The sequence below is a fragment of the Microtus ochrogaster genome, linkage group LG1, assembly GCF_000317375.1.
Source record: "Microtus ochrogaster isolate Prairie Vole_2 linkage group LG1, MicOch1.0, whole genome shotgun sequence".
Taxonomy (NCBI): domain Eukaryota; kingdom Metazoa; phylum Chordata; class Mammalia; order Rodentia; family Cricetidae; genus Microtus; species Microtus ochrogaster.
This window is the reverse complement of record NC_022027.1, coordinates 45,601,076-45,614,777: the sequence shown is the minus strand read 5'-3', so window position 1 is coordinate 45,614,777 and position 13,702 is coordinate 45,601,076. Positions and strand designations below refer to the sequence as shown.

At 41.1% G+C, this 13,702-nt stretch overlaps 1 protein-coding gene across 1 annotated transcript in view; it reads left to right on the top strand.

Annotated features, from left to right (window-relative positions):
• Window positions 1–13,702, top strand: part of Ccdc158 (coiled-coil domain containing 158) — a 63,919-nt gene that overhangs the window by 31,528 nt on the left and 18,689 nt on the right. Inside the window, exons 12-19 of the mRNA XM_026785029.1 lie at window positions 320–344; window positions 534–686; window positions 3,703–3,815; window positions 6,209–6,367; window positions 8,021–8,113; window positions 8,916–9,041; window positions 9,949–10,097; window positions 12,708–12,767. Coding sequence (XP_026640830.1) covers window positions 320–344; window positions 534–686; window positions 3,703–3,815; window positions 6,209–6,367; window positions 8,021–8,113; window positions 8,916–9,041; window positions 9,949–10,097; window positions 12,708–12,767 — 878 coding nt within the window. The remainder of the gene's footprint in view (window positions 1–319; window positions 345–533; window positions 687–3,702; window positions 3,816–6,208; window positions 6,368–8,020; window positions 8,114–8,915; window positions 9,042–9,948; window positions 10,098–12,707; window positions 12,768–13,702) is intronic.

The following is a 13,702-nucleotide window of genomic DNA, read 5'->3' as shown; positions in this document are numbered from 1 at the left end:
TATTTATTAAAACACAAATACTAGACTGCTATAGTCAGATATTGGGATAAAAACATGCTAGCTCAGAGAGACCAAGAAGCAACCAGATGAGCTTCCTTTTTGGCCAGAGACCCACTAAGAGAGCGTCTCTCCATTGGTCCCAAAACAAAAAGACCACAAAACTCTAAATCCCTCCCTACGCCTTCCTGTACGTGTCTCTATCCATCTTCCTGGCTCCTCTATGGCTTCCTGTACTCTCAAAGGCTAATTCCCATCAACTAGTTGCTGGCTCTGCCCCCATCCATGCTTGATGTTATTAACACGGTCTGGGGTTTCACAGTGTGATCAAATATCCTGCAACAAAGGTGGGCTAGTTACAAAAGCTGGGGAGAAGCACTGAAGGAAGGTAGGTAGAGGAGGAGTTGCTAAAAGCAAAGCACAGCAGATACCTGTACTGTGTCTCACACAAATGAGGGCTGATCAGAGCGAGTTTTCTTTCAGCCTCTAAGATGCTATGGTTATTAATTACAAATATTGGTTATTATGTTATATAGAGGACTATGAAGTTTTGAAAAGGAATTTCCGAAACAAAAGTGAAGAAATGGAAACTACTACAAACAAACTAAAGATGCAATTGAAGTCTGCGCAGTCTGAGCTGGAGCAAACAAGGAATACCCTGAGGACCATGGAGGGCTCCGATGGCCATGGTATGCTCTGCTCCACTCCCCTCTGCTTTGAATTCCATCGCCTAGATTTGTTAGAACACAAGTCTGGATGTACTGTCTCCCACCTCTTCACAGCACCAGGGAATGAGAGAAACACACAGAGGCATTAGCGACAGGCGTTAGGAAGCAGGACTTCTACAGTGTTGTAAGGGAAATTGCCATGTGCTTCTGTCCCTGACATGTCTGAAGCCAGAGCTATTCCCATAACTTCTAATGAGCCTCACCGTCTCCCCTTGTTTAAGGGTAGAAATGTAAGCCTCTGATAGTTTTCAGTCAGCCTCCTGGTTTACATGTAGGTTGTTTACATTAATTGTAGGTGAGTGGCTGATTGTCAGTTCTTGATTCTTCTCTGATAAAACCGAGATGAGATTTGGTAATAGAACTACTAGATAAGAGGTTATTATCACACTTGTTACCTTTCCACTTGCTGGCCATACTGACCACACACGTGCCATGTAAGAGTAAACTGACACGCCTATATCATATAAGAGTGAGCTGACCATGCATGTATCATGTAAGAGTAAACTGACAAGGGGGGGATGGGAACTGGGATTGGTATGTAAAATGAAAAAAGATAGTTTGTTTTCTTTAAAAAAAAATACTTAAAAATAATCTGTGCCACCACCCCGACTCTGGCAGCACATAGCCCCAGATCAGAGTGACCCAGGGATTGTACTGCTCTGTGCATGGAGGAGCCACAATTCTAAAGGATTCTGGGTTTTCGGCAGTTTGGCTCTTTGCTGATTAATGCTAAGAGAATGACATTTGGAAAGGATGTTGAAGGATGCCTTTCGGGTCTATTCTGTCACCCCACCATTCCAGTAGGTTATGATTATTAATTACCTATGTAATCTTTGTATTTACATTCAAATATTTGTTTTTATTGAGCAAAATCAGCTTAACATTAAAAAAATGAGATTACCTTTGAAGTATAACCATAATCTACTTAATAGACCAGAACTTTTCAAAGTGATGAGCAAATGATGGCAGTATCTGATATACTAATAAATCAGTTAATTAACAGTTGACCTTGGTATATAGCTCATTTGGTACAGTGTTTACTTAGCAGCATGAAGCCCTAGGTTCAAATCCCCAGCACCAAATAAATTGGGCCTGATGGCAGACCCCTAAATTACCAGTACTGAGGAGGTGGAAACAGGGAATTAGAAGTTCAAGGTCATCTTTGGCTAGTCTGGGACGCACACGACCCTGTCTGAGGGTGAAGGGAGGATGCAGTGGGAGCCTCTCCAGCGAGTTGGAAGTAATTCTGAATGGATATGATAAAAAAGTCATTATGTAAATGTAAGAAATTTTCAAAAAACTAAAATTATTTTTAAAAAACAGTGCATATACCTCTGGATTATAGACCCTGATTTTTTTTTACTGTTTTTATTGAGCTGTATATTTTTCTCCATTCCCCTTCCTTCCTCCCCTCCCCCTTCTGCCCTCTTCCATGGTCCCCATGCCCCCAATTTACTCAGGAGATCTTCATAGACCCTGATTTTGGCAGATTATTATGAGAACTTTTTTTAAAGACAGGATCTCGCTATGTAGCTCTGGCTAGCCTGGAATTTGCTATGTAGATCAGGCTAGCCTCAGATCCACTTGCCTCTGGATTAAAGGAATGCCCAAGCACACCTGGCAAAAACCATCAATATGTTCTTAATGAAAAGTCTCATTGTTTTTCTGGTGTTTTGTTTTCAGCAAATAGCATGTTTTAATTTTCCTTTTTAACCTCTAATTTATAGCTAGGCCTAACTCAAAGCAGTATTAGTTTGTAACCTATTTTCTCAGCTGACCTTTAAATAAAAGATAAGGTCTTCTTACTTTAAAATTCTCTGTAAAGACAGCCTTCCCATATCTTTCCAATAGCTTACCATGTCCTAAGGATTCAGTGGGACATTCTCATGTGAGGCTGGAGAGATGGCTCAGTGGTTTAGAGCATTTGTTGCTCTTGCAGAGGACCAGAGTCTGATTCGAGAACTCACATAGGTGGCTCACAACCCTCTATGACTCCAGTTCCAGGGGATCTGAACCCTTTTCTGGCCTCCACAGGCACTAGGCATACATGGGGCAAATACACATAAATGTGAGCAGAAAAACTCATACATATAAAATTAAAGAAATAAATCTTTAAACATTAAAACATTCCCAGCTTTTCTGAAAATAACCATTTCTGTGCTTCTGTGGCATTTTTATCATGAAGACTGTAGTGAGTTAACTCTGAGAATGAAATGGAATGGGCCGTGATATCTCGGGAATCTGTTGAGAGTTTGTTAATAGTAGATGTCTTCAATGATATTTAAACATGGTTTCTGGTGTGGGAAGTCCTTCTGCATATGTGTTACTTTCATTGGTTAATGAATAAAGCTGTTTCATCCAGCAGCTTAGCAGAATAGAGCAAGGAGGAAATTCCAAGCAGATAGAGGCGGAAAGAAGGCAGAGTCAGGGGGATGCCATGTAGCCACCACAGGAGACAGATGCATCGGAACCTTGCCAGTAAATCACAAGCCTCGTGGTAAAATATAAAATAATAGAAGTGGGTTAGTTTAAAATGTAAGAGCTAGCTACAAATATGCTTAAGCTATTGGTCAAACAGTATTGCAAATAATATAGTTTCTGTTTGATTATTTTGGGTCTGGGCAGCCGGGAACGAATGAGCAGCCTGACAATAGCTTCTGGAAAAAAAATCATCTTGGTCAAACATGTATAACTGTTCTTATGTGTATTTCCTATTTGTATATAAATGTGTTCAGTGTGAGTATTACCAATGAAAATGTGTTACTAATAGTAGTCAATGAAATTAACTCCAGTAGCAAAGAAACCACAACTCTTCACTGCATAGATTTCACTAGTTCAGAATCTCCGGGCACTAACTGCAATGATTGTATTACCCTGTAGACTTTGTCTCATGATGTCTAATTGACCTCAGAGAGTCTCACCTGTCGTCTTGTCATAACTGACAGTACAAAGTGTACAGCTTGCATCTTTCCCGCAGCTATGAAGGTGGCAATGGGCATGCAGAAGCAAATCACAGCCAAGAGGGGTCAGATAGATGCCCTGCAGAGCAAGGTGCAGTTTTTAGAAGAGGCTGTGACAAGCGCCAACAAGGTGAGTCTTTGTCCTGAGAAGCCAGCACAGCTGCTTGTTAACACATTGCAAGGCAGAAGAGGGCACAGCATAGGATGTACAGTTGGGAGAGATTTCTGAGGGTAATAAGTTTCCAAAAGGAACATTAGAGAAGGACTTTTTAAATTTAAATGTACCTGCACATGTGTATGTATGTTCACCACCTATTTGCCATGTGTGTGCAGAAGTTAGAAGATAGTGTCAGATGCTCTGGAAATGGAGTTATGGATGGTTGTGAGCCACAATGTGGGTGCTGGGAACCAAATTTGTGTCCTCTGAAAGAGCAACAAGTGCTCTAAACTGCTGAGCCACCTCTAGGCCCTGTAGAAGGATCTTAAAGAATAGCTAGTATCAAGTGTAGAAATGGTTAAAGGGACATTCCTGGTAGAGACAGGAAAGAGTCATAAACAAAGTATAATCAATACTGTTCTAATGACTTCCTAAAAACGATGTTGTAAAGAATTGTGTAATGAATACTACCAGACTTAGAAGAACAATGGGGTCTAGAGCACCACACACCATGGTAACACAGATTTACATATATGAAGTTGTTCAACACTAGGCTAGGGATATAGCCTACTTATCTAGCAAGTGCAAGGCCTTGTTTTGGTCCCCAGGTAAGAAAATGAAATATGTATTTTATGGCATATGTGGTCTTTTATCTTGAAAAGATAACTGGAATTTACTCATGAAATTGCATATTATTGTGAAGGGGTAGAAAACCAAATGTGGTTCATAATCTAGGGTAAACTGACGTAACTGATCCATGTGTTTGAAGAACATGTTGGGGGGGCTTTTTGTGTGCTCCTACACAGCTCTGACTGGTTGATGGAGTGTTCACAGTTACGGAGTAGTCAACGTTCAGTAGCAAACATGACAATCGTGCTGTGTTCAGATGACCTCTAGTGTCAGTTTCACACAGATAACATTTTCATATCTGTAACAGAACTGACCGCGGTGAACATGCAAAAGAAATGCACAGGGGCTGGAGAAATGGCTCACTGTAAGAGACAGGCTGCTCTTCCAGAGGACCCGGGTTCAATTCCCAGCACCCACACGGCAGCTCACACCTGTCTGTAAACTCCAGTTCCAGGGGGTTCTACACCCTCACACAGACACGCATGCAGGCAAAGCACCAATATACATAAAATAAAAATAAACCATTAAACATGACATAAGTAAAATTAATCAGTTACTAAATTAATTACTTTATTTGTTATTTATATTTATTATTTATAGTTTATTGGTTTGTCATCTACAGTGAGCTGCTGGGATGCTTTGGAAGGTGCATACATCGTACCCCCTTCATTGTATGTACCTGCTTGTTTCCCTTTCCTCTCTTCTTTCCCATTTTCTTCCTCTTCTTCTCTTTTCCTGAATATATTCTTTTCTCTTCTGCCTCATTATTTCCCCTTGGGACCCTAAAGTAGTGCTTTTTTCTCAGTTTATGGTAATTAGGGCTTTGTAAAGTTACTTCCTCCTATTGGCCCACATAAAGCGATGTCCTCACAGCCCACGCCTCCATGTATAACAAGTGTTCCCACAGTCACGCCTGCCTCTACATAAAACATATGTCCCCAGAGGCCATGCCTGCCTCCACATATAACAAGTGTCCCCACAGCTCATGAGAATTCTCTCAGACAGAACAAGAGGAGACTTGTAAAACAAACCCATCCTCTGTTCTACAGATGTTTCTGCCCAAGCAAATCAGGAAAAGTAAAAAAAAAAAAAAAAGCAATACAAAGTGTGTTGCCATGACAATACTTTCCGATGTATTCATAGCCAACATTTTCATTATGAATAATATACAAAGGAATAAAGTAGAGGACGTGATGCCTGTGCTTCACCTTGACAGTTAGCACTCCTTATTGTTGTATTTGTCTCCAGTGCTTTCTCGAGGAGAAAACTAATTTGAATTTCATTGTCATTTAATATTAAAGACATTATATTAACAAGCTTATTGATACCAATAACACTGACAGGTGACTTCAGGGAGAGCTGTCTGTCTTGTTTGTTTCTGTCACACAATCTACAGTAGATATTTGTAAAATAAATATTCAACCATGAAGCAAGATTGAAACCCATGAGACTTTCAAATAAGTGCACCTTCTTTAAATATCTTATTATTTAAAGTAAATTTTAGTAAAATTTAGTATGCTGTTATTCAATTCTACTGCACCAAAATACTATTTTTTTGTGATATGTGGTTGCTTCATACTTTGTAGATGTCACCAGAGACCTATGGAGCCTAAACAGTAACACTAGGAGAGATGAAAACGTGTCTAACTCAGACTCCTTTGATGGCTGTTTTAGCTTCAGCACTTACCAAATTTTATCAGCAGTTATCTCTGTGACTTTCTCTTCTGTAATTGTAGGAGAAGCATTTTTTGAAAGAAGAGAAGAGTAAGCTCAGCCAGGAGTTGAGTACCGTGGCAACAGAGAAAAACAAGATGGCCGGGGAGCTAGAAGTGCTTCGGTCTCAAGAACGCCGCTTGAAGGAGAAGGTTGCTAACATGGAAGTCGCTCTTGACAAGGTAGTTACTGACTGAGCGGAGGGGTTAGCACCTGGATAGCAGCTGGACGGGATAGCTCTCAGCAGAAGTTCTGCACCACCAACTTGCATCATATCCCAACCTTACGGTACAGAGGCAAGCTGTGACTGACGAAGGAGACTGAATTTACACCTCAGCCATTGCATATGTAGCCGGCACCTCTACACGGCTGTCACGAAACTAGCAGAAGAGCAGTGGGCTTGTTTTCTTTCACGGTTTTGTGTTTCTGATCCCCATGGTAGTGGGAAGTATGGCGGCCGTACCGTCTCTCATGGCAGACCAGGGTGTTGTGTGTGTGACGTTTTACTCCTTCAGCTTTTTGAGGGGCCCACCACCCAGCTCCCAAATAAATCACTCACGGAGGCTTATTCTTAGTTATGAATGCCCGACCTTAGGTTGGCTTGTTTCTTGCCAGCTTTTCTTAAGTTATCCCGCCTACTTTTTGCCTCTTGGGCCTTTATCTTTCTCTATTTCTGTATACCTTTCTTTACTTGGTTCTCCTTGGCTTGCTGGGTGGCTGGCCCCTGGTCTCCTCCTCTCCATATTCTCTCATTTGCTCCTTGTTCTCCTTCTGTTTGTTCTCTCTGCCTGCCAGCCCTGCCTTTCCTGGCTATTGGCTGTTCAGCTCTTTATTAGGAGCACCAGGTGTTTTAGACAGGCAAAGAATCACAGCTTCACAGTTAATCAAATGCAGCATAGAATATTCCCCAACACCAGGGAGCCAAGTGTGAAGCAAAGTCAGGAAAGGCTGGTCCCCTCTCTAGAGACCTTTCTATCTGCTAGGCCACCTCCTAAAGCTTCCGTGCCCTGTGAGGAACACTTTAGACTCGAGCCATAATAGTATACTTTTTCCCCAGAAGATAGGCTAACACAAGTCGCAGCAGCAGTAGATAAACTACGTCTCCACTATCCTTAGTAACCTAAGTAAACATGCCTCCATGCGCACCTAACCTACCATCAAAATCATCTGGACTTCAATTGGAGTCCAGTCTCTTACACATTAAAATGATGGTGCCACCTTGTTGGGGCTGGAGCGGGTGGGTAGAAAACAGCTGAAAGAAGGCCCGACACTGTTTATCATTTGTTACACAGGGATCAAACTGTCTCCTGTTACTAGAAACCTGAAACCTACAACTCCATCATAACCGATCATTAACTCCTAAGAAGCCAGAACTTTGTGTTAGATAAAATAATCTGTGACCGACTGTGCCAGCTTTGCTTCTTAAAGTATGCCATTCTGGGTCTCAGCTGTAGTTTGGGATTTTTTAATATGGCCCCAAACTTAGCCCAGGGTAGCACTGAACTACTTGACCTTTCTGGTTTTGCCTCTTGTGTCCTAGGATTACAGGCCTGTGCTTCTAAGCCCAGCATATGAATTTTATGCTTTGATAAAGCTTTTTGCAAATTCCATCCTTTGTTCATTCCCTCCTACTAATGATTTTGTGTTTGCTGAGGATGCACTGGATAAGACAGGCCACATGGCTGCATGCAGCAGATAGATGGATCGTTAGAGTGCAGTGTGCCAGGGGTGGGTGGTGGTTTTCCTAACGAGAGAGATGGAAACTACATTACAGGTTAATGAAATAAAAGTTCATAAAGAATGGAGGACAAACCACTATGGTTGCTTGATTGTAGGCATCTTTGCAGTTTGCAGAATGCCAAGATATCATACAGCGCCAGGAGCAAGAGTCTGTGCGTCTGAAACTTCAGCACACTTTGGATGTAAAAGTAAGGGTATTTTTCATCATATATAATTTAAGCAGAAACAATGCCCATGCTTGATATGCTTTGATATTCTCTTTATGTACATATTTTGTGTGTATGTGTATACACATTTGTATATTTTTAAGTGAGCACTGAGGAGATGAGCAGTCAATAGTAGGGTTCTTCCTCAGTCACTTCTCAACAGGGTCTCTCGCTGAACCTGGAACTCACTAGGTTAGGCTGGGGCCAGCAAAGCCCCAGGAGTCACCTCTCTCCACCACCTAGCTCTGGGAATACAGCTTCATGTCACTGCACTTGACTTATTCCAAGTACTGGGGGTTGAAGTCCTTACGCTTGCACAATGAGCCATCTGCCATCGGAGCCAGCTTCCCAGGTCCCTATATATTTTACATTTAATATACTGTCCACATCATCTGCTACATTTATAAAGTCTGTATGAGAACAACATTGAAACATCACACTTTAGTTTTAGTTGACAATAAGCAAGTGAAACAATGTTCCTGAAGTGACTTGGGAATCCCCAAGGGAAACCACACACACACACACACACACACACACACACACACACACACAGGTGTCGAGTGACCCAAAGACCCAAAGGATCAATCTTTGTACAATAATTTACATGACAAAACATGTTTTCTTTTAAAAAGTGCTTTTATATTGAAGTGTGTATATTTTAAGTTTCCTCTATTTTTAAGTTTTAATAATAGGTTTTGCCTGTGGAATAAAAAACAATATTGATTTCACACCTCTTTGTAGCTGCGGGTTAACATTGCTTTGCTTGCTTTTGCATTGTCTGTAGGAGCTTCAGGGCCCTGGCTACACCTCTAATCCTTCCATGAAACCTCGCCTTCTCCAGCCGGCCTCCGGAACCCGGTCTCATTCCAATGTACCCTCCTCCCAGTCAACGGCCAGCTTCCTGTCTCATGTTAGTAACCAATCATGTAATCCATAAAACAAATGGCATAAGGTGTAATTTAAGTTGGGAAAAAGTCACTTATGAAAATAATGTTTATAACTAGCATTTTCAACAACTAGATTTTAGATTTATACAGTTTTCTTAGAATCCAATGGAGTTCATATGAAAAAAATTTTCTTCACTGTTTTCTTGGAAAAGACAAAATAAAATTGTCATTGGGATTAATGATAACAAAACTATTAAAGTAAGTTATTTAATTGCATTATATTCAGTTCTTCAGTTAGTCCCAGCACAAGCAGGTTTCATATAACAAAGCAACACACATGGTAAATACATAGCATATCACATGCTAAGTGTAGCATAGCAGAATATTTACTACTTCACCAAGACAAAAACTGTTGGCTTTAGGTCATTTCCTAATAAACTATTTTTAATATTTTATTAATCCCAAAATACTTTTAGTCCCTCTAGTTAAAATGTTAGTAACTTGGCAAAATTTTTAGTTTAACTCTTTATACTTTCAAAACACAAGAAAAAACATGGACAATTTAAATTTAGGCTTTCTCTGAAGACATAAATTCCTTATAATCAGAAACCAGTGCTAACCCTTAACAAAAAAAAGAGAAGACAGGAGAAAGACTTGTCCCATCTGTCAGTTACAATAATCATATTTTTACTTTGAAAAGTCCTGTATTTAGAATGGCAATAGGATCATCAGAACCATTGCAAGTACTATTCAAATAAAAGTTTGGTGCTGTCTAAATGACTAGTAGTTGAAATGGACTTGTGCACTGCAAAATAAACCATCATTTATCCTGCTATTCCATAATTTCTGTATAGCAGCTGAATTAATTTTATAAGAATATAATTGCAGACATGAAAAGCTAAGTCTTTGTGTGTGCATTGTTTTGATCAGCACTCTCTGAAAACCAACACACTGAAGGAAGACCCAACCAGGGACCTGAAGCAGCTGCTCCAAGAGCTGAGAAGTGTGATCAACGAGGAGCCGGCCATGCCTCTGAGCAAGACAGAAGAGGATGGACGGACACCGTCCCTTGGAGCATTGTAGGTGGCTGTGTGAGACTGTGTGCTTGTAATGGCAAGCTCCTCTCAGGAGCCTCAGGAGTGTGTCAATCTGTAATAGGAGGACGCGGGGCCCCTTTGTTCCATCTAGCCTGGCTAACTCAGTAGAGCATGAGACTCTTAATCTCAGGGTCGTGGGTTCGAGCCCCACATTGGGTGCCAGATAAAGCGCAAAACAATCCCACACCAGTTTGGATTCAAAGGGTTATTTATTTGAGGGGAAAAAACTTACAGAACACCATCCTACACGACAGCCAGGAAAGGAGTCTAGTCGCTGGAGCAAGAGAGAGAGAGCGGAGGGCTGCCACTGCTTTTTAAAGAGAAAGTGGGCTGGTATCTCAATGGCTATTGGCTGAAGGAGTGGAAGGAGCTCCCACAGCACCAGCCTCCTGCCCATATCTACAGAGGTCTATGAGACTCCCCTGTGCTTCTCAAGTGCTCTTGTATTGTCATTTAGATGAACTTATACTAAAGCATTTAATGTGCTATGTTGGTACTAATCTTATTTTTGTAATATTAATGTGTTTATATGGCAAATATCTGATGTAGCGGCATAAATGAATGTAGACAGATTGTAATAATATATACAGCTTTAATGGGGAAATAGACTTACAGAACCATAGGTTCCTGCGGAGAAAAGAAAAGCAGAAAGGGTGGCTGGGAGCATGCCCGCAATCTTTATAAGTAAAAAGTATCCTCAGGGGACCCCGCCCCCTGCTAGCAAGGTCTCTCCTACATCTCCCCTTTTTGTCTAAATAAGATAGAGCCAAACCAAATACAACTATATACAATAGTAACAAATAATAAATATAACAAACAATATTGAGCAAGAAACATATAACAAAAGTTTTGCTAAACATTCTGTCTCAAGGAGTCTAAATAATGTAGAGAGTAACTATAATTATATAATCTTTAACTCCATCAAAGATCTGAGAAGGGAGTTAATATTACTTAATAAACGAGAAATATCCAAAACATGCAACAAATGACAGAGACAACTGACTACCTGGGCAATTTAACTGTAATTCTTGCTTGATAACTGTTTTTTTTATATGTAATCTTACTATGTTAAAGTGAAAGCTTTTCTTTTTTGTTTAAACAGAAAAAGGGGAAGTGATGGGGGAGAGTCTTCTGTTTTGTGTTAATTTCATTGGTTAAATAAAGAGACTGCCTCAGCCCTTTAATAGGACAGAAAATTAGGTAGGTGGAGTAAACAGAACAGAATGCTGGGAGAAAGAAGCTGAGTCAGGGAGTCGCCATGATTCTCCCACTCCAGACAGACGCAGGTTAAGATCTTTCCTGGTAAGCCAGCTTGTGGTGTTACACAGAATATTAAAAATGGGTTAGATCAATATGTAAGAGCTAGCCAATAAGAGGCTAGAACTAATGGGCCAGGCAGTGTTTAAAAGAATACAGTTTCTGTGTAATTATTTCAGGTAAAGCTAGCCGGGTTGCGGGACGCAGCCCGCCGCTCCATACAACAATCTGAAAGTAAAATTTTCTGAAGAAATATCTCTATATAACTCATCTCTAGTTCCTTAAGATATTCTGAGAATGTATATTTAACCCAAGTGCCAACATTAGCTGTATTTATCTAAATGTTAATAATAACAGTAAAACATTAGTAATATATTGATTACCCATCATGACTGCTGCATTACCTCAGCCACAAAGTGCTGAGAAATGTTCTTTCTGTTGGCTATTCCAGCAAAGAATCCTCTGACTTGCAGAACACTTTCTTTTCTCTCTGTGTGTGTACGGGGGAATGAGACAGGGTCACTGTGTCGCCCTGGCTATCCTGGAACTCCCTGTGTAAACCAGACCTGCCTCAAATTCACAGTTACCTGTCTGCCCCTGCTTCTTGAGTGCTGAGATTAAAGGCATGTACCACCACACCCAGATTTTTTTAAAATGAGTCTTACTGTGTGTCCCAGGCTGACTTTGAATTCTTGATCCTCCTGCCTCAGCATCCAGAGTGTGGATTACAAGAATGCATGCGCTGCTATGCCAGGCTGAGCACTTCTGTATCTCATGGCCGTCTATGCCAGGTCAGTAGTGTTAGGTCATTTGACACAGGAATAAATTCAGCATAGGTTTCTACCTCTTCTGAAACTAAGAGACAAAGCCAGAAGAAGTAGGAGCTCGGCCCTGCACACCAGTGACTCTATACTGTGGTCTCCAGGGTTACCGTGGCTCCCCAGTCAGTTCCCATCACTGCAGTCTCAATGGACTGGAGCTCTACCAGGACTGTATCAAACAAATGAATTTGGGTTAGTTTTCTGTAGTCCTACAAATGTCTAACTTCTGCCCGACGCTGAAGAATGCAAAGAAGAAAGCCCTTGTTGTGGTGCACTCCTGAAACCCCAGCGCTTGTGACAGAAGTTATGAGTTCCAGGCCAACCAGGGCTACACAGCTCCAACCTGCTAAACAAACAAAACAAAACAAATCCCTGGAAGATAGCATTGTCTGAGCTGAATCCAGAATTAGCTGGCTCTTGTTAAATTTGCTTGGTTGTAACTTGAAGAAAAGTTAAGCATAAGTGACTGCAGAAGTGCATGTGTCTGTAGTTAACGGAGTTTATCTGTCTACAGAGATGACAGGGTGAGAGACTGCATCACGGACTCGAGCCTGCGATCAGAGCTCTGCCACAGGTGAGAACATCGGACTCAGCTGGATTCAGGGTCCAGGAATGTTTTCTATGGCCTAGTAATCTAGGAGTCGGTTTGCATGGTTTCTTGGAACTTGATGTGCACATTGGCTTCACATAAGGAAAGCTGTTGCATAGCTTAACTCTCAAAAGGGCTTCAAGGTCTAGAAACCAACTGAAAACCTTCTTTTCTTTCCTCTTTTGCTTATTTTAAACCTTGCTGACTGTGGTCCTCAGCTTTCTGTCACTGTAGCCAAGTGCCTGAGATCAAGAGCAGATGTTGATGTCCACCACATCCCGAAGGTTCCAGCCCACAGTCAGGCACATCCATAGGTGTGGGACACTGTTGAGGGTGTCAGATGGCTCACCTCACTGCTGAGAAACAAAAGAGAAAAGGGCCAGGGATCACAGTTCCCTTGGATGTCCCACCGACAGTGACCTAAGAGCTGCCCACAAGGCACCATGGCCTTTTAGTAGTTCCATGCTGAGAACAAAGCTTTTAACTCATGGGACTTAGGAAGGCATTCGACATCCAGACAAAAGCTCTGATGTTTAGCCATGTGAACTATTTGTGTGGTATGCCATACCAAAGGACTTTGTCTACATTTACATGTATTTACAGTGGTTTTTCTAACTTTGAAGGGTAGTCCAGAAAGAAGTTACAACAGCATCAATGTACGATTCTAAGACTCCTACTAAAGATAACTCTATACTCATCAATAATTGAATAGCTGAATTCTAAATGAAATCATAAAAACATAGCATGAGGAAAACATCCTATAAAACACTAAAAAGGAAAATTACTGAGAAGAATATTAACAAAAAAGAAAAAAGTCTAATATTAATCCATTATCAGAGGACACAGAACTGTTGTTCCCTCCTCTCTGCCTGCTACAATAAACAGTGCCTCATAGACTGAGATTGCACTTTTGTTTCCCA